The sequence below is a fragment of the Pelophylax lessonae genome (assembly GCF_965119305.1).
Source record: "Pelophylax lessonae genome assembly, chromosome: 4".
NCBI lineage: Eukaryota > Metazoa > Chordata > Amphibia > Anura > Ranidae > Pelophylax > Pelophylax lessonae.
In genome coordinates, this window is record NC_138771.1 from 91409672 (window position 1) to 91435319 (window position 25648).

The 25648-nt window shown below is 44.7% G+C and overlaps 1 protein-coding gene across 2 annotated transcripts in view; it reads right to left on the minus strand.

The window, feature by feature from the left end:
- Positions 1-25648, minus strand: part of MYO5C (myosin VC) — a 231607-nt gene that overhangs the window by 86077 nt on the left and 119882 nt on the right. For both annotated transcript variants that reach the window (XM_082256678.1, XM_082256677.1), the window contains exons 13-18: positions 25385-25510; positions 23068-23151; positions 21651-21785; positions 4548-4645; positions 1592-1678; positions 1405-1516 (exon numbers count right to left, since the gene is read on the minus strand). In XM_082256678.1, coding sequence (XP_082112804.1) covers positions 1405-1516; positions 1592-1678; positions 4548-4645; positions 21651-21785; positions 23068-23151; positions 25385-25510 — 642 coding nt within the window. The remainder of the gene's footprint in view (positions 1-1404; positions 1517-1591; positions 1679-4547; positions 4646-21650; positions 21786-23067; positions 23152-25384; positions 25511-25648) is intronic.

The following is a 25648-nucleotide window of genomic DNA, read 5'->3' on the forward strand; positions in this document are numbered from 1 at the left end:
ATTGCGTGGACATGCGACGCTGAAACCCAAATAAAATTAATGTCTTTTTTCCCCCACAAATAGAGCTTTCTTTTTGGTTGTATGTGATCACCTCCTGCAGTTTTTATTTTTTGCGCTATAAACAAAGAGCGAGAATTAAAAAAAAACAATATTTTTTACTTTATGCTATAAAATATTCCAAATAAAAAATGTAAAAAAATTAAATATATTCATCAATTTAGGCCAATATGTATTCTGCTACATATTTTTGGTAAAAAAAAATCCCAATAGGTGTATATTGATTAGTTTACGCAAAACTTATAGCGTCTACCAGCTATGGGATATTTTTATGGAATTAAAATTATTATTATTTTTTTTTTACTAGTAATGGCGGTGATTAGCAATTTATAGCGGGACTGCGACATGGCGGCGGACAAATTGGACACCTAACTGACACTTTTTTGGGGACCAGTGACACCAATACAGTGATTAGTGCTATGTGCTATAAAAAAATGCACTGTCACGATACTAATGACACTGGCAGGGAAGAGGTTAACATCAGAGGCGATCAAAGGGTTAAGTGTGCTCCTAGGGAGTGCTTTATAACTGTGAGGGGGATGGCTTGACTGGAGGAAGACAGGAATCTGTGTTTCTGCTTAGCAGGAACACAAGATCTCCATCTTCGTCTCTGACAGAAAAGTGGTCTGTCCTGTTTACATAGACAGACTGCCATTCTGCCTTTCCTGTGAATGATCGGCGGGTCTCGGCGGACCAGTTGATTGGCTCCCGCTGTGTCCAATCACAGCGGGTCGCAGCGGCGCACATGTGCCCCAGACCCTGTGCACAAAATCACATGTAGGAGGGCCGCCCCACGCAGATATACTGAAGTGGTTAAAGTGGATGTAAACTCCACTTTTGAACTTGTACCTACAGGTATGTCTATAATAAGGCTTACCTGCAGGTACTCTGAATATCTCCTAAATGTGCACTGTTCAGGAGATATTCACAAGAGATGCTGCTGATGACATTATCGTTGCATGTGCTCTGAAGTGACGACATACTTGTAAGCTTTGCATGCATGCGCAAGAGTGACATCCCCATGGATCTGGCCATTCATACAGCTATAGCCCACAAACCCAGAAAGAAGACCGGGTGAAGATGGCAGCATCAGGGGTCTGCGACAGCGCTGCACTGGCGGGATGCGCTTTACAGGCAAGTCTGTCATAAAGTACTAGTATACTAGTACGGTGCATACTAGTACTTTATGACTTAACCCTGCAGGGGGGCTCACCTAATTGTTATTTCAGTGGCAGTTTACTGCCACTTTAAGAGTAAATTCTCTTCCCAAGTGCAAATTCCATTGTAAAATGAACAGCTTATCTGCCTTTGGTAAATCAGCCCCACTGTATCATATATTGAACATACCTGGATTAATCTTTTCAATACAACCATGCAAATCTGCTTTTTATCATGCAAAGCCAATTCCTGCTGTGTCATGAGAATGCTATAGCGACCATAAAATTCAATGTATGTCCACCTAGAAAGACACAATTCTAATTAATTAATGGCTCATAGCTAAAGTTAAGTGTTTAAGTAATGTGAAATTAATTACCTGGAAGGATAGCTTTGTGCACTAATTCGGATTGTTTCCAGCACACCGCATGCTCGTAACTGCTGGACAACTCGAATAGGGTCAAATCTGGGATAAAGTAAAATTATTATTAACATATACAGTACATTTAAATGTATGTTTATATTGTTCAATGGAGACATAATTTTTATGTCTAATTTATATCACAAATAGAATAATACCCAGGTGATCAGTCACTACAGTCAATAACACATGCATTATTACCCCATACTGCCAAATACTAAATGGGACCTTCTTAAAATAATCTCCTTGAAAAAGGAATTATTCCTAGTAAAAGGCCTTTTTACTTAAGGTACTGAAAAGATCAAATTTAGTGCAAGGAATTTGCTATATGTGCTAAATGCGACCCTTTTCACTACACTACACATGATACGTTCTCACTGGGAAGATACTGAGAAGCAGATGACTGCGAAACCGTCATGCAACAGAAAAGGCTATTGGCCATAGAAACGGCAGGAATAAAGAACAAAATCAGAAAAAAATCAGCATAAAATAGTCCCTAAAATAAAACAGTGACATTTAACATGCATTTTGTCAGGAGACAATATGAACAATTATCTCTGGACGAAAAATTAAATAGGAAATTTATTTCTGTGATATAACTGGAAAACATCTATAGAGTTGAAATTTCCAATTGGGGGTTGAGGGCTATGACCACCCAGACAAGTGAAAACTAGCCCTAAAACCAGAGACAATGGTGAAAAACCAACCTTTCAGGAACTCTTTCAAGCTCCTAGTGGATGGCTTGAAAGCTCCAGCATGTGGCAGAGCAATAATATTTTGTGATAACCTGGACACAAGCATATGAAATACTGGGGCAACAGACCATCGATCGGACTCCACCTTGAATAAGGGTATGTGGCAATGTAATGCGTGTAAAGTGGAAATTACTGGCCATTTTCTACTCTTCTGTAACCATCTTTTTTATAATGTCCATGTTTACGTATGAAGAAGCCTCTCCTCAGCACCAATAGAAGTCCAATAAATGTATGTGAAGGGAGCAAGTCATCCCGGTAAGGTAAGGAAAGGTAAGAGAGAGTGCACAGAAAGAAAAGGAAGGTGATAAGTCATTGACCAGCTGCTGGACTATTGCTGGTATTCTGTAGGTGTTTTTCCTGTCTTTCAGATGGCCTTGTGCCATAACATTATGAACACTGAAAGGTAAAGTGAATAACACTGATTATTTCATTACAATGGAATCTGAAACTTGGTGGGATATATTAGGTAGCAAGTGAACATATTCTTACAGTTGATGTGTTGAGAGCAGAAAAAAAAGGGAAAGAGTACTGTAAGTATGAGTTTAACAAGAGCCAGATTGAAATGGCCAGACGACTAGGTCAGAACATCTACAAAACTGCAGCTCTTGTGGGATGTTCCCAGTCTGAAGTAGTCAGACCTACCAAAAGCATTTCAAGGAAAACCGGTGACAGGGTCATGGCAGCCAAGGCTCATTGATGCATGTGGGGAGCGAAGGCTTGTCCGTGTAGTCTGATCCAATAGAAGAGCTACTGTAACTCAAATTGCTTAAAAGGTTAATGCTGTGCATCGCATATGGAGCTGAGAGGTCACAGACTGGTCAGGGTGCCCATGCTAACCCATGTCCACATCCAAAAGTGCCTACAATGGCCATGTAAGCATCAGAACTGGACCACGGAGCAATGGAAGAAGGTGGCCTGGTCTGGTGAATTCAAGAATGGTTTGGGGACCACAATGAGTTTGAGATGTTGACTTGGCCTCCAAATTCTCCAGATCGTGGATCTGTGGGATATGCTGGAACAACATGTCCTATCCATGGAGGTCTAACCTCACAACTTACAGGACTTAGGTGATCTGCTACTGATGGCTTGAATCCAGATACCACACCGTAACTTCAGAGCTCTACTGGAGTCAATGCCTCGACAAGTGATGGTGGGTAGCCATAATGTTATGGCTAATTAATGTGTATATAAATATATATATACATTAAAAGTGAACTCTGACCTTTTGGTCTGTTAAATAAATTATTAAGTTTTGTTATATCTGTCTGATAATGGCAAAAAAAAATGGGACTACTGAATAAATACACTTTGGGGTTGAATTCAATTAAAACTGGGGAGTGCAAAATCTAAAGCAGCTGTGCATGGTAGCCAATCAGCTTCTAACTTCAGCTTGTTCATTTAGGCTTCTTTCACACGGGCTTTCAGATCAGGTCCGCCTCTCAGTTTTTCAGGCGGTCTGGATCGGATGTTCCATGCAGCCCTATGGAGCGGCGGATGTCAGTGGAGACATCTCCGGTGACACCTGCTGCTATCCGATCCTGTCTGTGAAACCCGGACGTATAGAAACCCTATTTTCCATCCATCTGGAGGATCAGATATGATCGGATGAAAATGGACAGGCGATTGTTATCATCCGATCTCCCATAGAGGAGAGCGGGAATCTGACACAGAGCGGAGAGGGAGCTGTCATCCGCCTGCTCAGCGGGGATCATCGGATCGATCCCCGCTGAGCAAAATGGACTCCGTCGGGTGCACCGCCCGTGTGAAAGGAGCCTTAGGCTTTGACAAGACAAAAACTGGACGCTGATTGGCTACCATGCACAGCTGCATCAGATTTTGCACTCTGCAGTTTTAGTAAATGAACCCATGGGGATGGAGTGTAGGTAGGTCTCAGTAGTTCAGCAAAAAAATATGGGAAGGACTGAAAACACTCTGTCCACAAATATGCTGAACGTTGTCAGGACAAGAACAGGACTTAGAAGCTGAGTGCATTTCCGGAAGATCAACAGGTATTTTTCTGACCTTGAACCTTTGAAGGACCAATACTTATGAAAATGTGCTTGTATGCCAGAGATATATCGCATCTTTTTTTTTTTCTTCACCCCGGCATATAATTGAAATAGTTTTTAAACAGACTAGCACCTTAACTTCATACTTACTCAAATGGCATCTTTTCATCGTTAGGCTTTATGCATCGCACATAGTGAGGAGTGGTGGCATTTAGGGTTTCCATAAGCAAACAGAGAGAATTACGGAACTGAAAATACAGGAAATCATAGTATGACACAAAGCAAAAAAAAAAAAAATGGATTTTTGTAAGATCTTACCGTAAAATCCTTTTCTCTTAAGCTCATTGACAGACGTAGTCTTCTTGATTCTCAAGAGCTGGGTTATGTTGTCTCCGCAGGAGTAGGACTAGGCAGAAAGACAAAACGTTCTGGCTCCACCTTAGGGGCAGTCCCTGAGGGTATATCCTCCCTCTCTCTGCTACAGGGAATCAGTTCTGTTTTAAAGCAGTACAGAGAATTTAACCCAACCCAACTCAATGATAGAGGGGCGGGTACTACGTCTGTCAATGAGCTTAAGAGAAAAGGATTTTACGGTAAGATCTTACAAAAATCCATTTTTCTCTATCGCTCATTGACAGACGTAGTCTTCTTGATTCTCAAGAGCTGGGACATCCAGAAGCAGTGCCACAAATGAGGGGTGGGATTGACAAAATCAAATCCAATCTAGAAGGCCCAACTGGTGCCAAACTAGAAGTTTTAAAGGCTCATTATAAACAAAGAATGAGACTAAAGAAAAATTTTCCAACGGAAAAAACCCTCGAGGTAGACCACTGGTCTCCTCAAATTGCGGCCTGCAAAACCTTGCAGCCAAACGAGGCATCAGACGATGCCATTACATCAACTTTATAATGTTTAGTAAAGGTATGCACCGACGACCAGGTAGCCGCCTTGCACACCTGGACCACTGACGCCTGATGGCGAAAGGCCCATGACGCACTAAGTGCCCGAGTGGAGTGCGCCTTAACAGGGAACGGGGGCTCCCGACCCTTAATAGAATAAGCCTGTACTACCGTCTGTCTGATCCATCTGGAAATGGTTGCGGCAGATGCAGGCAACCCCTTTTTGGGTCCATCTGGGATCACAAAAAGTGAATCCGTCTTGCGAAACGAGTCTGTCGTTTTCAAGTATACCCTGATCGCCCGGACCACATCCAAGGAGTGTAAAGCAAACTCCCGAGGATGACTGGGCTTAGGACACAGGGAAGGTAATACAATTTCTTCATTCAGATGAAATTCTGAAACCACTTTTGGTAGGAAGGATGGATTCGGACGAAGAACCACCTTATCTCTATGAACCACCAGATATGGTGAACGACAAGATAATGCGGCCAGTTCTGACACCCTGCGTGCAGAAGTAATAGCCACCAAGAAGGCCACCTTCTGGGACAACGTAGGTAGAGGAATCTCCCTAATATCTTCAAAGGGAGGTTTCTGAAGAACCGACAACACTAAATTAAGATCCCAGGGAGGTAACGGTGCGTGCACTGGCGGAGCCAGATGTCGCACCCCCTGGATGAAATTCCGCACCAAGGAATGAGTAGCCAAAGGTTTCTGAAAGAAGATGGCTAATGCTGAGACCTGACCCTTGATAGTACTCAAGGCCAGTTTCTGCTCAACCCCTTGTTGCAGAAAAGCCAATATTCGACTAATCGAATAAGACCGAGGACGGAACCCCAAAGGTTCACACCATGCAATGTAGGACTTCCATGTGCGATGATAAATCTTTCTGGAAGTCGCTTTCCTTGCTTCAACTAGAGTAGGAATAACTGAAGCTGACAAACCTTTGTCCTTCAGCACCTGGGTCTCAATAGCCAGGCCGTTAAAGCCAGCGATCGTAAAGCAGGATGGAAGATCGGTCCCTGAGACAGTAGATCCTCCCTGAGAGGAAGTCTCCACGGGACGTCCGCCACCAGTCTGACCATGTCGGCGTACCAAGCTCGACGAGGCCAGTCCGGAGCTACCAGGATTACAGGGATTCCTTCCTCCTCTATCCTGCGAAGAAGTCTTGGCAATAACGCGAGAGGAGGGAAGGCATATATTAGCTGGTATTGCCCCCACGGGGCGATCAGTGCGTCTGCGGTTTCTGCTAGAGGATCGCGGGAGCGAGCCACGAATCTCTGAACTTTCCTGTTGAATCGTGATGCCAACAGATCCACATCCGGGGTGCCCCACCGTAGGCACAACTGGTGGAAAACGTCTGGATGGAGGGACCATTCCCCCTGATCCAGGGTCTGACGGCTGAGATAATCTGCCTGCCAATTCTCCACCCCCGGAATGAACACCGCAGAGATTGCTGGAACAAATCGTTCCGCCCAGCGAAGAATGCAAGCCACTTCTTTGGCCGCTCGGACACTCTTGGTGCCCCCCTGGTGATTGACATAAGCCACGGCCGTGGCATTGTCCGACTGGATCCGAACCGGGCTGCCCTGGAGCTGCTCGGTCCAGTGAATCAGACAAAGTCTGATCGCTCTCAGTTCCAATACATTTATCGGTAACCTGGATTCTTCCGGGGACCAAAGTCCCTGGACAGATAACTGACCGAGAATTCCTCCCCATCCGGATAGACTGGCATCCGTGGTCACTATCGTCCAATATATTGGCAGAAATGACTTTCCCTGGCTGAGCATCGGAGACCGAAGCCACCAGACCAGAGACTCTCTGGTCTGTTTGCTCAATCGGATCTGATTGTCCAGGGATTCCGGATTCCGATTCCATCTGAGAAGAATCTCTTGCTGAAGAATTTGGGTATGGGACTGGGCAAATGGGACTGCTTTGAATGAAGCCACCATCAACCCCAGAACCCTCATGCAAGTCCGAAGGGAAGACCAGCTGTTGGACAGTAACAACTGGACTGCTGATTGAATCTTTCGGAGTTTCCCTACCGGAAGAAAAACTCTTGTCCTGACTGTGTCTAGAATTAGACCCAGATATTCGAGCCTCTGGGTGGGAACCAGAAATGACTTTTGCTGGTTCACCAGCCACCCGAATTCCTGTAAAGAAATCATAGTAATTTCTATGTTTTGTAGCAAGGTCTGAGGAGACTCTGCATGAAGCAGAAGATCGTCTAGGTAACCAAGGATCGATATACCTCTTTGGCGCAGAAGTGCCAACATTGGGGCCAACACCTTTGTGAAGACCCGCGGAGCCGTGGCGAGACCGAAAGGTAACGCCACAAACTGATAGTGGTTCTCCTCTACGGAAAAGCGTAGAAACCGCTGATGTCCTGCGAAAATGGGAATGTGAAGATAGGCGTCTTTGATGTCTATGGACGCTAGGACATCCCCTGGATGCAGGAAGGCTGCTACCGTGCGAATGGACTCCATTCTGAATCTTCTTATGTTGACGAAAAAATTGAGTGCTCTTAAGTCCAGAATTGGACGCACTTTGCCCTCTTTCCTGGGTATTGTAAATAGGTTTGAATAAAACCCTTGAAACCGTTCTGTCCAAGGAACGTGGACTACCACTCCTTGTTGTAGTAAATCTGTGACTGCTCTCCGCAGATCTTCTAAACGATCTGAGGATAGTCGGATATTGGAAGGGAAGAATCGCGCCGGTGGGAGAGATCGAAACTCGATCTTGTACCCTGACCTTATGACTTCGCAAACCCATTTGTCCGGGATTCTGGAAAGCCATGGATCCGGGAACCGGCGAAGACGTCCCCCCACCCCAGTTATGGGTGGGGGCGCACCTTCAGGCTTTGGATGGTTTATCTTCAGGTCTGGAGGGGGCGGGCTTTTGCTTGCCCGACCAACGACCCCTGACGCCTCCTGCAGGAGCTTTGGAGGACTTAGTTTTTTCACCCGCGGGACGAAAAAACCTCTTGTGAGCAGAAAAAGAAGGCCCTCGTCTTTGACGAGTTCCTCTACCTTTAAAATTTTGCGGTAAAAAGGTGCTCTTTCCACCCGTGAGATCTTTAATGATCTCATCTAAGTTGGCTCCAAATAGACGCTCTCCTGAAAAGGGGATATTAGCCAATGCTTTTTTGGAACCTTGGTCGGCTAACCAACCTTTTAGCCACAGTGTACGCCTGAGAACCACTGCTGAGACTGATGCTCGCGCCAATAATGGAGTGGCGTCTAACGCCGCATCACACACAAACTGTAACCCCTGTATCATTTGTTCCAACAAATCTGATACCGCCTGAGGGACCTCTTCTAAGTCCCGGCGTAACCACTTGGTCCATTCAGTTACAGCCTGCGAAACCAGACCAATAGCCATTATAGGTCTGAAAGCTGATCCAATCAAGGAAAACATGGTGCGAGACATAGCTTCTATCTTGCGATCCACTGGATCTTTAAAAGACGGAGCGTCTTCTAAAGGAATAACCGTGGCTTTATTCAATCTAGCAATTGGTGAATCCACCACAGGTGGTTCTGTCCATTTCTTAATAAGGGTTTCCTCAAACGGATAACGCCTGTCAATGCGTTTAGAAATAGTAAAAGTGCGTTTTGGCAGACGCCATTCTTCTTCGATTGGATTGCCAAAACATTTGGGCAATGGAAAAACCTTCGCCACTTTGATGCGTTTTTTAGTCCCAAAAGGGATTTCAGTTTCAGCTATTTCCGATGGAATACCCTGTAACCTTAAGGTCTCTAGAACAGATACAATGAGTGCGTTTACCAACGCTTCCTCTCGGGCTATGGCGGATGCCGAAACATCCTCCTCACTGTCTGAAGAGACAGGACCCGAGACACCAATCCCAGATGAAGTACCTGCAACTGCAGAAATAGGCTCAGAGTCTGAATCCGAGGTTTCAGATAATAAGGGGTTAGGCGGGGGTCGCTTTCTTGCGCCCTGTCCCTGACAAGCCACTTCCACCCGGGACACAAAAGTTTCCATAATAGCTGACAATGATTCAATTGTCAATGGGGTGCTGGAGGATCCCGCAGACCCCTCGAGGGGATCCGGAGGAGATACATGAGTGGCAGGGTCCATGTTAATACCGGACACCTTTGCCAGCAAAACAAAAAAACTTTTTTTTTTTTTTTGTGTGTCTCCCCCTAGCGCAATAGCGCCCCTCAGAGTACCTGCTTCTCGATCCCACAGAGAGAGAGAGGGACCCCCAAGGCTCACCAACCGATGCAGTGCAGTTTCCAACCAACTGCAGTCAGCGTCTGTCTTACACAGACTGGAAGGAGCTGTTTGCTTTTTCCCGGGTAGAAGGCGTGGCTCCGCCCCCTGTGTACGCCTTCCGGCGTTCCCAGCTCTCCACGAGGTAGCTGGGCTCACAAAACATGGCCGCCCCCATAGAAGAGACATAAGACTCCAAAAACATGGCGGCCGGCGTGACCTGAGGACATACATGCATTCGGTCTACGGCAAAATGGCGGCGGACCGCCGAAATCGTTTTCCCAGCACATCCACCTGCATCTCTGCTAAGAGGCGATATATGGATCTACAGAAGATACACTACACATAAGGTAGGATTATACCTCCTATGTCTGCTGTAGTGTTACAGTATGCTGGGTAGAGTGTTAGCTCTTAAACCAAGTCCACTTCCCACAAGCACATGCTGTATTACAAGGGGGACTTGTAAGTATCAGATATATACTGACCATATATGGAGGGGCCCATAATACATACTGCCTCATAACGAGGAAAAAAGGGAACGTTTACTCACCATATCGAAACGACAGGCACCCTCTCTTCACAATACCCTCTCCACCGGGGTGGGGGTTTGTGGACCACTCCGGACGCCTCGACTCTCTGGTACCTGGCGTCCAAGCGAGACTTTTAACTCGCAAAGTAAGTCCCTTCACTGGGACTCCGTCGCGGCCGACCCAGCGCGGAGCTCTGGTCTGCACGCGCTCGTAGGCAGAAACCGGGGTGACCACTGGATCTCAACATCCAGCCCGTCGCCCGGCCCCGCATACTTACTTGAATATGTCGCGGCCGACCAAGCGCAATGCCATGGTCTGCGCGCGCTCGTAGGCCGGCTGGGGTGACCACAAGTGTCGCCCAGTCCGGCATTTTTGCTTGAAGATCTCACAGGAAAAAAACACTGGAGAAAACTACCTAAAAAATGTCTTTTTCTTAAAGAAAAAAAGTCTTGCCAGGACCAAAAGATCCCAGCAAGGAACTTAGGTCCTTACTCCTGACTAGACAGAAAAAAACTGATTCCCTGTAGCAGAGAGAGGGAGGATATACCCTCAGGGACTGCCCCTAAGGTGGAGCCAGAACGTTTTGTCTTTCTGCCTAGTCCTACTCCTGCGGAGACAACATAACCCAGCTCTTGAGAATCAAGAAGACTACGTCTGTCAATGAGCGATAGAGAAAAAATGATAGTGGGGTTGTCTGTTCACTAACACCTAATATTACTATGCATTATAAATTATAAAATTAGCAAACATAGAAAGGAAACTACAGAAAAAAGGGGGCGGGACTTTAAATATGCCTCTGAGAACATATCACACAAGATATTTAAAATTCAAAATATTTTTAATAGATATACAAATCATTTACAAGAACGCCTTTGGACATAAAAACATGAAATTGTATACCATACAGTGCAAATCATCATAGTACATTTCGTAGGAACATGAAAGTTTGTATATATGTTCAATGGTGGATTGGTCAACGTGTTTCGTGGGAATGCCCACTTCCTCAGGACCACACCAATACAAACAGTATATAGTTTTTAACTGAAAACAAAAACATATACATGTGTAATATATGACATAATTCAAACTTACATTCATGCAAAGAAATAATTGAACATCAGCAATTAAGGAACATTCATATCATATATAGACCTAAGTGTTTTTTGTCCAATAGATTGATGAGCTCCTATGTGGGCAGCAGTTATAATAATACTAGAGTGTACAGTAGGAAACATACCTTTCACAATGATATATAGTTGAGATTAGCACCATCTAAAAGATGGTTATTATTTTTGTATCCTGGCTTTTTAACATATACAAGATCATGATGTCTGCTCTCTGAAGGAGTGTGCCATACCTACTTCATTTTTTGGAAGCCCTTTGACTACACCTTTATGTGGTAAGCCTTATTTCTCCATGGGGACATATACAGTTGGCAATGGATACATTTTTATGTGTTGGTACTCATTGTGAATAATTTTTTAAAGCGCATGGCCCCCCTGTTTGTCATTCCAGGGCTTAAGATGGTCTTTGAGGGCTGGTTACCATTATCTGTGTAACCTTGGTTCAACATACGATATTTGACCTCTGAAGGATTATGCCATCTTTATTCCATAATGTGGTGAGATTTTTCTACCTTGGACAGTATGTACAACATAGAATTTAGGTATCTCTTGTACACACTTAGACGGTCTTATATCACTTTCTCCATGTTTGCTTCAAATAGTGGTGAGTTGTTCCCATGGGTCGGTAGGCATAACCTTTGCCTGGAGACTTGATTCTTGTTATGTTGTTTCTTTTTTGATAGTGCTTATCACAATTATATATCATCGGTAAAGGTATGTTTCATACTGTACACTCTAATATTATTATAACTGTTGCCCGTGTAAGAGCTCACCAATCTATTGGCCAATAACATTTAGGTCTATATATGATACAAATGTTCATTTATTGCTGATGTTCATATATTTATTTGCCTGTATGTAAGTTAGAAATATTTTTGTCGTATATTACACATGTATATGTTTTTGTTGTTAGTTAGGAACTATATACTGTTTGTATTGGTGTGGTCCTGAGAAAGTGGGTGTTCCCGCGAAACATGTTGACCAATTAACCATTGAACACATATTCAAACTTTATGTTCCTACGAAATGTACTATGATGATTTCCACTGTAAGTATAAATGTTCATGTTTTTATGCCAATAGGCGTTCTTTTAAATGATTTGTATATCTGATAAAAATATTTTGAATTTAAAAATCTTGTGTGATATGTTCTCAAAGCCATATTTTAAGCCCCGCCCCTTTTTCTGTTGTTTTCTTTCTATATATAATTGGGATGATGCCAATGGGAACATTATATAAAAACTTTTGTAAGGTATTTCACTCCCAACTTATTCATACACAAAAGAAAATCAGTAAACGACTTAATCTCACTGACCAGCTAGATTTACCCTCTGCACATTATGATCTTTTGTGGTATGTTGTAAATAAAAATTAAATATCAATAATGATTGTACAAAATCCTGTTCCTGGAGATACATAGCTATAGATTTCACTAAAGTGTCAATTGATGAAAGCACAATATGGAACCTTGCCATTGGAGGCTGGGAGAAAATCATTTTTCTTTAGATAAAATACAATTAATACAAATTAAATAAACAATTTAGAAGTTATATAACTATTTCCCGCAATAAAAAACACACACAATTACATATTTATGCAATAATGATATTAGCCAGGGCTGTCAAAGTTGTGGGCTGCAAAAAGTCCTTTGAGCCCCAAGAGGGACAGCCCTGATATAGGTTAACTGAAAACTTTAAAGGGTAAAAGGGTATTTTTGTGTATTTACAATAAAAATCCTTCCCTTCTTGAGCTCACTGGGGGTAAAAGAAGACCTCTGGGGTATAAAACCTACATTTAAAGATTGGACACTAAGAAAAACATTTTCTTCACCTAGACTAGTGGTCTTCAACTGCTGCCCTTGAGCCAGATGCAGCCCCTTGCTTACCTTTATCGAGCCCTATTACTCCCACTGATATAGGGGACAATTTCTCCCATAGATATCAACAATGGGGCAGTATTTCTCCTCCTACTAACTACAGACTGTAATTTTTTATTCCCACTGACCACCAAGACTGAGGCATTGTTTACTTTCACTAATGCAGGGCCATTTTCTACTCCAACTGACCCCAATCCAACCCTCATAAAGTCTGAAGGATAGTAAACTAGCCCTTTCTTTAAATCATTTGGAGCCCCCTGACCTAGACTATACCCCTCTTCCAGGCACTGGATCCTAAGGCCATATCATATTCGTGAATGAGTTACCCAGGACAGGAGGAACAATAACTATAAGAATAATAAAGCACATCTGGCAGCTGTGTCCCAAATGAACTCATGGTGCGAAAGACTTTACATGATCAAGCCTTAGAAGTCTTACAAAGTTTTAATATCTTCCTCACAGTGTTTGACCCAATTATTCATTATCCATTGGACTTATTAAACTCCCCATAAGCAACATTATTAACCTAATGATATTTACTACCTTAAATACTTTATGTTCCACACGTGTAACGTCTGATCCAAAGATAGCACTACTAGGTGGTACTGTATATATTGGAGGATATGTTTCCACCTGATATGCATGTATTACCGATACAGACTATGTATATAGCCTGTAAACTCATACTGCAAAAATGGATATCATCTGTCCCACCCACAAGCTCTTAATAGACGGGGTATGTCAATCACAATTTATGGAGGAAGGAACTGACCTACAAACACAGAAAAATTCAACGAAAAAATCAAAAAATATGGTCCCGATAGCTGGAATCAAACTTTTCTACACATTCTACCCTGTCACTGAGTGATGACCTGCAACTTAAAAGAAATTGCCTGTGGGTTGGGGCAGCTGATTGTATATTGGGTTCTAGCATTATAACAATATCATGTATACTTTATTGTCCCGACCTATCATTGGTAAGAAGTATAACATTTGTCACTGCATACCCATCGCTGTATTGGAAGGACCTATATGAAGGATATGATATGTTCTAGAAGTCGCATGAGCTACTTGAACCTAATGATTTTACTTTGTATGTCTTTCTTTTATCTCCACATGTTTTGTGGAAACACATTATTTGCTTACATTTTGTTGCAAACTGGAAAAACTATTTAATAAAAAAAAAAACCTGATTCAAAAAAAGAAAGACTTCACATGGAATACAAAAAAAAAGTATTTTTTCTTCTTCACTGATGTTTGCTAATGAAGCTGCGCTGATGGGCACAGATGAGGCCACACTGATGGGCACTGATAGGTGACGCTGATGGGCACTGATAAGCTGCAGGGATTGGCACTGATGGGGCTGCACTGATAATCCGAGTAAATGCTGTACTCCCTGTTTCCTGTCAGATCAGCTCTCCTTTCCTCACATGCTGTCTCTGTGTGAGGAAAGGAGAGCTGATAACCGGCAAGACTGTTTACATGTGACCAGCTGTGATTGGACACAGCTGATCACATGGTACAGGGCCACTGTGATTGGCCCTTTACCCCGATCTGTGATCCACTGTGTCCTTTCACAGACACTTCCCGATGCGTGCTGCTAGGGTGCATGCGGGAAGCGCGTTTTCAGGATATCCAGGGAGGCCCCCCAGAACTGGAGAGCCACGCTGCAGCCGTATATCAGCTAAAGTGCAGTGGTCAAGTGGTTAAAGTAAAAATAAACTCTCTCAATCAACATTAACTATTTTAATCCTTATACTGCTAGCCTTAGTAAATAGATAGGAAGGAATATTATACTTTACTTTTTTTTTAGCTACTTCCTGGTTGCTGGCCTAGGCCAAAATGATGTCATACACCCAATGTATCTTCATAGGCAATTTTTTGGAGGAGGGGATTTCTTGGCTAAGCACACCCTCCTCTCTACATGTCAGAGCTAATGGCAGATGGATTCCATGAAGTTAATGCTACATGAATCTTCTGTTCTTACTCATGATGCCTTTGGCTAGAAATGCTAGGAGGGTGTTTTTCAATGTGATTTCTCAACAAAATCAAGAATGGATACATAGATGGATGGGTGAGGTCCCTTTGAATATCACAAATTAATGAAATAAAATTTTCAGTCTCTGGTGCTCGGATGCAGGTAAGTTCTGCTTTAACCCTACGTGCAGAGTTTGACAGACGGCACCACCTTTCAAACTCTATCATGCAAGTGATTAGGTCTGATCTGATTGGATCGTAGTAGCGGCATGTTTCTGCAATATAAAGTTGCCATTCAGCAATAAAAAAACAGGCATCAAAAGTCGGCAGTATTGCCTCCTGAACAAATGAAAAACGGAATTTTTGTAAAATCTTACCTGTAAAATTCCTTTCTCTGAGTCCTCCGACAGTCGCCGCCTCTTCATATTCGTCACATATGGGGTATTAGACTTTGCTCCGAAGGAGTAGCTAGGCAACAGAATATGTTAACAATAAAGCTTTAACATATCCCACCCTCAAGGGGTGGTCCCCTCAGTCAATACCCTCCTACTTCCTGCAACCATATCTCAGTTTTAGTGGAATAGCAGTAGAGTATACATTCAAACCCCAAAAGAGGGGCGGGGGCGGCGACTGTCGGAGGACTCAGAGAAAGGAATTTTACAGGTAAGATTTTACAAAAATTCCGTTTTCTCTTACGTCCTCCGACAGTCGCCGCCTCTTCATATTCGTCACATATGGGGACGTCCCAAAGCAGTGCAAACATGAGGGGTGGGAAACGCATCCGCGCCGAAAGGCAACGCAGTCTCCACATCAAAGAAAGGAACCTTACCAAAGGAAGGAAACCAGCTGGGCAACAGCAAAAATAAGTGCTCAACAGGAGCAACAACCCAGGAAAAGACAAAAAACCAGGGGATACAAAACTTATCCCAACAGCCAGGAGTCCCCAACAAGGGACCCTAGGGAACAGCCGCACTAAGAACCTTGCGGCCAAAGGAAGCATCCGCCGATGCCTGAACATCTACTTTGTAGAATTTTGTGAAAGTGTGCACGGTCGACCAAGTCGCCGCCTTACACACCTGGGCTACAGAAGCCCCATGACGACAGGCCCAAGACGTACTCAGAGATCTAGTAGAGTGCGCCTTCACAGGCACAGGGGGAACCTTCCCCTGCAAGGCATAAGCCTGTTCAATGGTCTGCCTGATCCATTTGGCAATGGTAGAGGCGGAAGCCGCCATGCCCTTCCGAGGACCCTCTGGAAGAACAAACAAGGAGTCCGTCTTTCGAAAAGACTCAGTCGATTTAAGGTAAACCCTAATCGCTCGAACAACATCCAGAGAATGCAATCTCACCTCCTTAGGATGTTTAGGCTTCGTGCACAACGAAGGCAAAACAATATCCTCGTTAAGATGGAATTCCGAAACTCGTTTCGGCAGAAAAGAAGGATTAGGTCGCAAGACCACCTTATCCAAATGAACAACCAGGTACGGAGACTTGCAGGACAAAGCCGCCAGTTCCGACACTCTGCGAGCCGAAGTGATCGCCACCAAAAAGGCGACCTTTTTGGACAACATAGACAACGAGATCTCCCTGATCTGTTCAAAAGGAGCACGTTGTAACACAGACAGGACTAGATTCAAGTCCCAAGGGGGCAAGGGATCCCTCCTAGGAGGAACCAGATGCCGCACACCCTGAATAAAAGTGCCAACCAAGGAGTTGGAAGCTACGGGACGTTGAAACAGAACGGCCAGCGCAGACACCTGACCCTTTATCGTAGCCAGCGCCAAACGCTGATCGACACCCGTCTGAAGGAAAGACAGCACACGGGAAACCGAGTACGTGCGGGGTGAAAACCCCCTGGACTCACACCAGGCAAAATAGGCCTTCCAAGTACGGTAATAAACCTTTCCCGAGGAAGACTTCCTCGCGTTGATCAAGGTATGAACAACCTCTGGAGAGAGACCCTTCTCCTTCAGGACCTCGGTCTCAACAGCCAGGCCGTCAAAGCCAGCGATTGTAAAGCAGGATGGTAAATCGGTCCTTGAGACAGTAGATCGTCCCGAAGAGGCAGACGCCAGGGGGCGTCGACCGCCAGATTCACGAGGTCTGCGTACCAGGACCGGCGAGGCCAGTCCGGTGCCACAAGAATCACCGTGCTGCGTTCCGAGTGTAACCTGCGAAGGAACCGGGACAGCAACTGAATCGGTGGAAACGCGTACATCAGCCTGTACTGATGCCACGGGGCCACTAACGCGTCCGACGCGTCCGCCCGAGGGTCGCGCGTCCTTGCCACGAACCTCTTCACCTTGTAGTTGAGGCGAGACGCGAACAGGTCCACATCTGGAAGACCCCACTTCGCGCACAACATCTGGAAGACAGCCGGGTGGAGAGACCATTCCCCCTGATCCAGGGTCTGGCGACTCAGATAGTCCGCCTGCCAGTTCTCCACTCCCGGAATGTGAACCGCCGTTATCGCCGGGACATGAGTCTCGGCCCAAGACAGAATGTCGGCCACTTCTCGAGCCGCTCGGGCACTCCTGGTGCCCCCTTGGTGGTTGATGTAGGCCACCGCCGTGGCATTGTCCGTCTGCACCCGAACCGGGCAGCCCTGCAGCCGGTCCGTCCAGCGATGAAGACAGAGCCTTATCGCACGCAATTCCAGAATGTTGATCGGGAGGGAAGACTCCCCCTCCGACCAGGTCCCCTGGGCGGACAAAACGCCCAGAACACCACCCCAGCCCGACAGGCTGGCATCCGTGGTGATCATCGTCCACGAGATCGGACGAAACGACTTGCCCCCGGACACCAACGGGGACTGGAGCCACCACAGGAGGTTTTCCCTGGTGCGATGACTCAACGAGATCTGAAGATCCAGAGATTGAGGTCGCCCGTCCCACTTGGACAAGATCTCCGCTTGGAGACCCCGCGTGTGAAACTGCGCGAAAGGAATCGCCTCGAAAGCCGAGACCATCAATCCCAGACATCTCATACACGTCCGCAGAGACGAGTTCGGAACGTCCCTGAGGGACCTGACTTCCTCCTGAAGAGTCCTGAGTTTGTCTTCCGGCAGGAAGACCTTCGCCTGCACCGAGTCCAGTATCATTCCCAGATAGGGAAGACGAACCGACGGACTCAGAGTCGACTTTGGAACATTTATCGTCCACCCGAACTCCTGCAGAGTTTGCATCGTGACAGACAGGTCCTTCTCCAGACCCTGACTGGTCGCAGACCGAATCAGAATGTCGTCCAGATACCCCAGGACAGAAATGCCCTGGGCTCTCAATAATGCCAGAACCGGTGCAAGCACCTTGGTGAAGACCCGCGGAGCCGAGGCGAGCCCAAAGGGCAACGCCACGAACTGGTAGTGATCCTCCGCAATGGCAAATCGAAGGTATCTCTGATGACCCTCGAATATGGGGATGTGAAGATACGCATCCTTCAAATCGATGGAGGCCATGAATTCCCCCGGAACCAGGGCAGCCACCACCGAGCGCAGGGATTCCATGCGGAACTTGCGAACCCGCACAGAGCGGTTCAGATCTTTCAAGTCCAGAATTGGACGAACCTTGCCCTCCTTTCTGGGCACAGTGAACAGATTGGAATAAAACCCCCGAAATCTGTCCCGATGAGGCACCGGAACCACCACTCCCTGAGCCCTCAGGTCCCGCACCGCCAGGCGCAGATCCCGCAGGCGCTCTGGAGACAGTTGTAGATTTGAGGGAAAAAATCTGCTCTCTGGCCGAGAGAGAAACTCGATCTTGTAACCAGATCGAACGATTTCCAGAACCCATCTGTCCCGCACACGGGCCAACCAGGGCTGAAGAAAACCGAGCAAGCGTCCCCCCACCCCAAAACTGGGTGAGGGCGCCCCTTCAGGCCGAACTGTTATGGGCCGCAGGTCCGGATTGGCCGGACTTCTGTTTTCCAGACCAGGGCTTCTTCTGAGAGCCCTGGCCCTTGAACGGTTTGCCCTTGTAGTGCGGCCGAAAGGCACGAAAGGACCCCTGAGGGGGCCGAAAATTAGCATGCTTCTTCCCAGAAGCCCCCTTAGCCTTGGGGAAATGGGGCAAGAGAGTGCTCTTACCCCCAGTAATCCCCTTAATCAACACATCCAGGGACTCCCCAAAAAGGCGAGACCCATCATAAGGCAGATTGGCTAAGGTTTTACGTGAAGATTGGTCCACCGACCAACATTTCAACCAAACCAGGCGGCGAGACAACACCGCCACGCTGTGCACACGCGCGGCCAACGGAATCAGGTCCAGGTCCGCATCACACAGATACATGACACCCTGGTGGATCTGATCCACCATATCCAGGGTCGCCGCTGAGGCCGAATCGGCCACTAGGACGCGCCTAAGCATCTGCGTCCAACTTGCGATCGCCTGGGCCGCCATGAGAGAAGCAAACAGAGCCTTAAGCATAGAACCCGTAACAGAATAAGTATGACGGGCAAGAGACTCCAGTCTCCTATCCGTGGCATCACGGAAAATAGGGGATCCCTCTGCCGGGATCGCAGTGGCTTTGTTCAAAACCGCAATAGCATGATCTACTGGCGGAGGCACACACCACCGTTCATCAGTGGCAGGCGAGAAAGGATAACGCAGCTTAAATTTACTTGGTACCGCAAAAGGCTTGCGCAAATCGCGCCATTGGTCCTTAACAGCGCGCTGAAAATCAGCATTGCAGGGAAAGACCTGCGGCGTCCTGCGTTTTCTCTGCGTCCCATAAGCCGCCAAGGCAGCTGGGGGACACACCTCGTCCTGCAAACGTAGCGTCTGCTTAATGGAAGCAATCAACTCATCCATGATTGCAAGCTCTTCAGGCGAGCCAGGGGGAGAATTATCAACCCCCTCAACTTCAGCCTCTACCTCAGACCCCACTAGATCCAGAGAGGAGCGGGACCCCGATAGGGGGGTCCCCGCCAGAACAGCCCCATCACCTTCACCCTCAGAATCAGAGGACAGAGCAACTCTGGGCCGTTTAGTAGATTGAGCAGCCACCAGCATTTGCACCTGTGCAGCAAGGCCAGCCACAATAGTGGCCAAATCCCCCCCTGGGGGGGAAACAGCGGTCCCCTGGCTTTCCACCAAGACTGTGGGAAATTTGCCCTCCTGAGAATCCATTGCCCCTGTATGCCAGACAACCAAGGGTTAACTGCCCCCTTACAGCAAGCGCGGCAAGCGCAGCCCACCGCACCACACTCAGGCACAATGAGACCCCCACAGGGAATATACAGACTGAATACAGGCAATGGAACACAGGAATAGAAGGATAAAACCTGAGGAGACTCCGCTGCAGCTGCTGCCTCGATCGGTGCTTCCAGGAGAGAGGAAGTGATGCTGCCAGGGCGCTCTATGTAAGCCTATGGAGGCTACAAGAAAATGGCCGCCGTGCATGTAAACCATGCGGCCGGAGCGGGCGCCGGTAAAATGGCGCCGTTTGGCGCCGAAATCGCCGCTCCACAGTGCATAAAATCACACACAATATCATCCCATAATATGGATACATGTTAGATCGCCGCAGCGATCGCTGTATATGCCCCAACATGCCATTAAAAACATGCCCCACAGCACACAGCTCCTCACACTGCCCAGCCTGACATACTCAGTGTCATACAGCTCCCCCCCCCCCTTGCAGCCCACAGCATGCAGCCGAGAGATAGGGAGACAAGCAGTGTGATTAAAGGCAGGTTACACAGTCCCAGACTGAGACCCCCCCAGACAGACAGGTCCCCACATAGATACACTTACCTCACATGGCGTGGGGAACCCGCACAGGCGAACAAGCCGCTGCACATGAGGCAGGGAGAGTCGCTACTCAAGACGCACACAATGGCGGTTCAGAAACCGCACAGCGTCCGGTGAGGTAGCCACCTCACCAATCATCCCTGCACCGAACAGGGATGGGTCGTTCACCGTGCCAGGAGCGTTACCTGGCTGAACGCTCGATGGCAGACTGGGAAGCCACTGACCCACGACCTGCGACCAGGGGGATCAGCCCGAGACCCAGTCCGCATGATCCTCTTCGTCCGAAGAACTAACTAATGCTGACAAAAATAACAGCTAAGTAAAGGTAGAGAGAAAACTCAAACAAAATATCAAAAAGAAGAAAGAGTCTGGGACAAAAAGTCCCAGCACAGAGAGAGCCAGCCACTCCTGACAAGCTAGACATTAAAACTGAGATATGGTTGCAGGAAGTAGGAGGGTATTGACTGAGGGGACCACCCCTTGAGGGTGGGATATGTTAAAGCTTTATTGTTAACATATTCTGTTGCCTAGCTACTCCTTCGGAGCAAAGTCTAATACCCCATATGTGACGAATATGAAGAGGCGGCGACTGTCGGAGGACGTAAGAGAAACCTCCTTTCATCATCCTCTGAAAAATGATCCACTGCAGATCATCAGGGTGGTGGTAAACATCACCGCAAGTGTAAAAGGAGCCTTACTGACATATGTCATAGGTAGACATATGTCAGTAAGGCTCTCTGCTTGTAAAACTATTATAAAAGCATAATGACTTCACATCGATGTTCTCCACTTAAGACTTAGTTACGGAGCGAGTAGAAATTGGTTATGACGACATTACAGTATTCAGCAGAATGTTTTGTATAGGCCATACCTTGTTGCCAACTGTCATCCTGAGCTCTTTGTTTGATGACTTTATCACAGGCCGTGCAGACTTCACCTTGATGGCAGCACTATACTGTGGAGTGCTGGGTGTATTCTCTTGAAAAAAGCTGGCGCACAGGCCGAACTAGGATTGTTAAGAGAAAAAAAAGCAAGCTTTGGATAATGACCACAAAGAATTTGTGAACATAAAAACACATCAAAACCTGTGTAACATAAATAATATATAGTTTCCTTTTTTATTCCTATGTTTTCTTTTTGAAGCATTTGCTAGAAGGTATCTTGTCCTTGCAACTCACCAAACACGTTACATTCACAAACATGAAAATGGAGAAGATTTAGAATCGCCATGCATGCTCCTTGTTACACTGGGACGATGATGCACAGCCTGCAGATGCTGAAATGTTTAGAGGGGAGCGCTGATGAAAAAAGGACCCCTGGAAATGTGTCAGTAACTGAAGTCAGTGCAGCATAGTGATAGTGGAACAAGACACATGCAAGATGGTTATGGATGTTCTCCATTTTGGTATTTGTAACAAGCCTTTCCTTTATGTTGGTTTGTGAGTATAGTAAGAATATGTATAGTAGGACTTTTAATACCCCTCCAGTGAACACACAAATATCTAAAGATATTATAAAAGTACAAATTTTATTTTTATAATAAAACATGTAAAAAATCACATATTGCATGTAGCTGTTTGTATATTAGTACAACAGTCAACATCTATTGTCAACATGTTTAATTGTTCATCAAACTTAAGAGATAAGGTCGACGCGTATCGTGGGAGCTCCCGCTTTCTCAGGACCTCCTAACTCCTGAACAAGAGTGAATGATCAGCAGATACTAGTACCATTGGAAGATTTTCCCTCTATTACTTTTCTAGGAACAACCCAAAAATGTGGATTTTTTTTTCACTTTCACTTACTGTGATAATGTTAAACATGACAAACAGAGAGAGTGACAGAAAAAAGAGGGAAGGGACAGGACATACCCCTACCAAAAGAGACTTTAGCTACGGGTACATCCTGTCCCTTCCCTCCCTCTTTTTAGTTAAAAATGTTAGAGTTGTACTTTATGGGGTTTCGTATATGATGCCCTATATTTTTACACAGATCTGTACACAATGTTAACATGTTTTTTTTTCAAGAAAGATAAGCAAGGACTCCAGGCTGCACAAGGTAAAATCAGCCAATCCCTGCACTGTACATCCGTTTACTGAAATCCTCTGCACATTGGAAGGCTTCTTACAGCACCCTCTACTAAGCGGGAGGTAACTGGAAGCCTCCCTGCACAGAAGTTTATGTACAAGACTTTCCTATTGTTCCTAAAAACTGTGTCTATGAATTCATAGTTTCCAAGTTTCTCAATGCAAATATACATAAAGAACAAGGAAGTGATTTACACAAACCTTACTAGTTCTCAGCAGATCAATCAATACTTCATATACGGTATCACGATTTTTCTCCAAAAATCCATCACATTTGTATTCTACCTGTGCAGATCAAACACATAGCGTTAGATAATATTATATATTATGATGCACAAAAGAATACAATGAAACCATTTCCATCTGTACTGTTATTTCTAATACTGACAGTGTTAAAAAAACAAAACAGTAATTTTTCAGTCCTGTATACAAGTATTGCAATCATTACATAATCACAGATCTCCTATATAGATGTTCTATATATTTTATATTAGCTGTACTAGTATGTGTTGGTTATGCATAACTCACAACTGTCCGTGATTTCAAGGGACTGTCCCCGAGTCCCTCATGTTGGTCTGGTCTATACAATTGTATATAAAATGCACTACGTACCTATCAAAAAGTGTTTCACAATGATAAACCTTTCATTCCAAATCCTAAATTGTTGCATTGGTAATTTCAAAAGCCAGTATAAAGGAATAGTATAAAAAAAAAAAAAAAAAAGTAGTTGCGGGTTTAACTAAATTTCTTTTGTCTAGAACTCTCCTTTAAGCAAGCATGGCAGGGGGTGTGTCCTATGACTACATACTTTTGCTAATAGGTATCACTCATTTCCATCTCAAACAGTTGGTAGGTATGGGTTATGTGATAAGACGAGGCACTGATGTCATGATTAATGGAAAATCCGGCTTTATTTGCTTAGGGAAACAGAATACATGTGTGAAAACAGTATTACAGGAGAGAGCAGACAGAAAAAAAAACGTCCTTCCTGGCAGAATATAGAGGCATAAATAAACACAGAGATACTGGTATATCACTACAGCGCCATCTATAGTTCAGAGTGCATAGTAGAAGTTGCTGCACTTACAGTTCGTACATGATACATGGTGAAAATTCCTAGAAGTTAAAATAAAAAGGGAGTTCCACCGGACGCCTTATACTTTCTATATCACAGGTCTGCTATAAGAGATAGTTAATGAATAAAAATGTATGCGAAGGAATAGAAAACCTTAGAGCACGCTAATACCTCTGGGAAGGCTCAGGTGCCACTGGCATTTTGCTAGCGGATAGTTTTTAAAATTATTATTACCCAATGGAAATCTAGCTGCTAGGAAATAAAAACACGCAATAAGAAAAATTTTTCACGCCTTTGCTGCGCATTTGTGTGATTTTCAGGTGTTCACATTGAAGTCTATTGGGACCGAACACGCTATAAGCTTGTAGCTCAAAAGAAGCTTATGTACTTTTTTGAGCTACAAGCTTCAAGTTGCTCAGGAGTAAATAGACAAAATTGAAAACCATTGTATTTTGGATGAGCGATTTGGAGTATGAATAGGGCAGGTCACCTGATCAGACACTGTGAAGCCCGCCCCTGTGTTTTCTGTCTCTGTGAATGGACGAGAGAGATAAATCATATCACTCTGTCTTTGCAGAGACAGAAAAAATGTGTGTGAATAAAAAAAAAAAAAATAATAATAATTAATAAAATAAAATAAAATAAAACAAATAATAAAAAATACCTAGATCAAGGTTTGATCTAGGCCAGTGACAGGGTTAATATTTAGGTCAAGGTCAAATGCAAGGGTCAGTATTTTTTGAACAGGATTTTTTTTTTTTTTTAATTAGTATCAGTGTCAGTTAGTGTCAGTGTGTTTTAGGTAGGATTTAAAAAAGCAAAATGTGCACCATTGATTCTGAGCTGTACTACAGGTACAAACAACAACTAACATACACATATGTGGTATGGCTGCGATTGTCAGGAGCCGGAGAATACATTTTGGGATGTTCTTTGGTGGTAAAGTTGTGGTAGTAGCAAGAAATGTACAGTTATGTTTAAAAAAAAATATTATTATTTTTTTATTATTTTGGGCCAAATTTCCTTAGATAATAAAAAAATAAATCAGAAGATATTCATTACCATTTATCATCAAATGAAAGCCCAATTTGTCCTAAAAAATAAAAAAACCCATGCTATAATCCATCTGGATGCATAAAGTAGTTGTGATGATAAGCACGGTTATACTACACATGTCAAAATGACAAAATTGGGCTTAGGCATTTAGATTTGTTTTATCCTTGTGAAGGTGTGAAGGGGTTATTTATAGGGCATTTTTATGGACATATTTCTATTTTTTATAGTCTGTTCAGCAAATATCTTTTTTGATACATCTCCTCCCTGCTGTGACGCTGGAAACTTTGTACAGCATATCTACAATATATAAATGAATTTAGTTCATTAAACCCCTTGAATTACATGTAGGCTTATCTTCTTTTTTAGGTGCTTATTTTATTAGCTTACCTTATCTGCAAAGTGCTGAATGATGAATGATCTGTTGGACATTCTTGGTTTTTCAAATAAGGGGTTCCTATTAATGTAGTTGTTGTACAGCTTTTGTAGCCAGTTTTCATCTGTACCCTGTGGTAGCTGTTAAATACAGTGCAATGAATGTAGAAAATATCTATTAGATGAAGTATAGTAACAATCTGCCACAAGAGAAAACATCAAGAAACAACATAAATTGCAGTGGTTTCAAGGAAAGGTGTCACTACCATTCACAAGCTA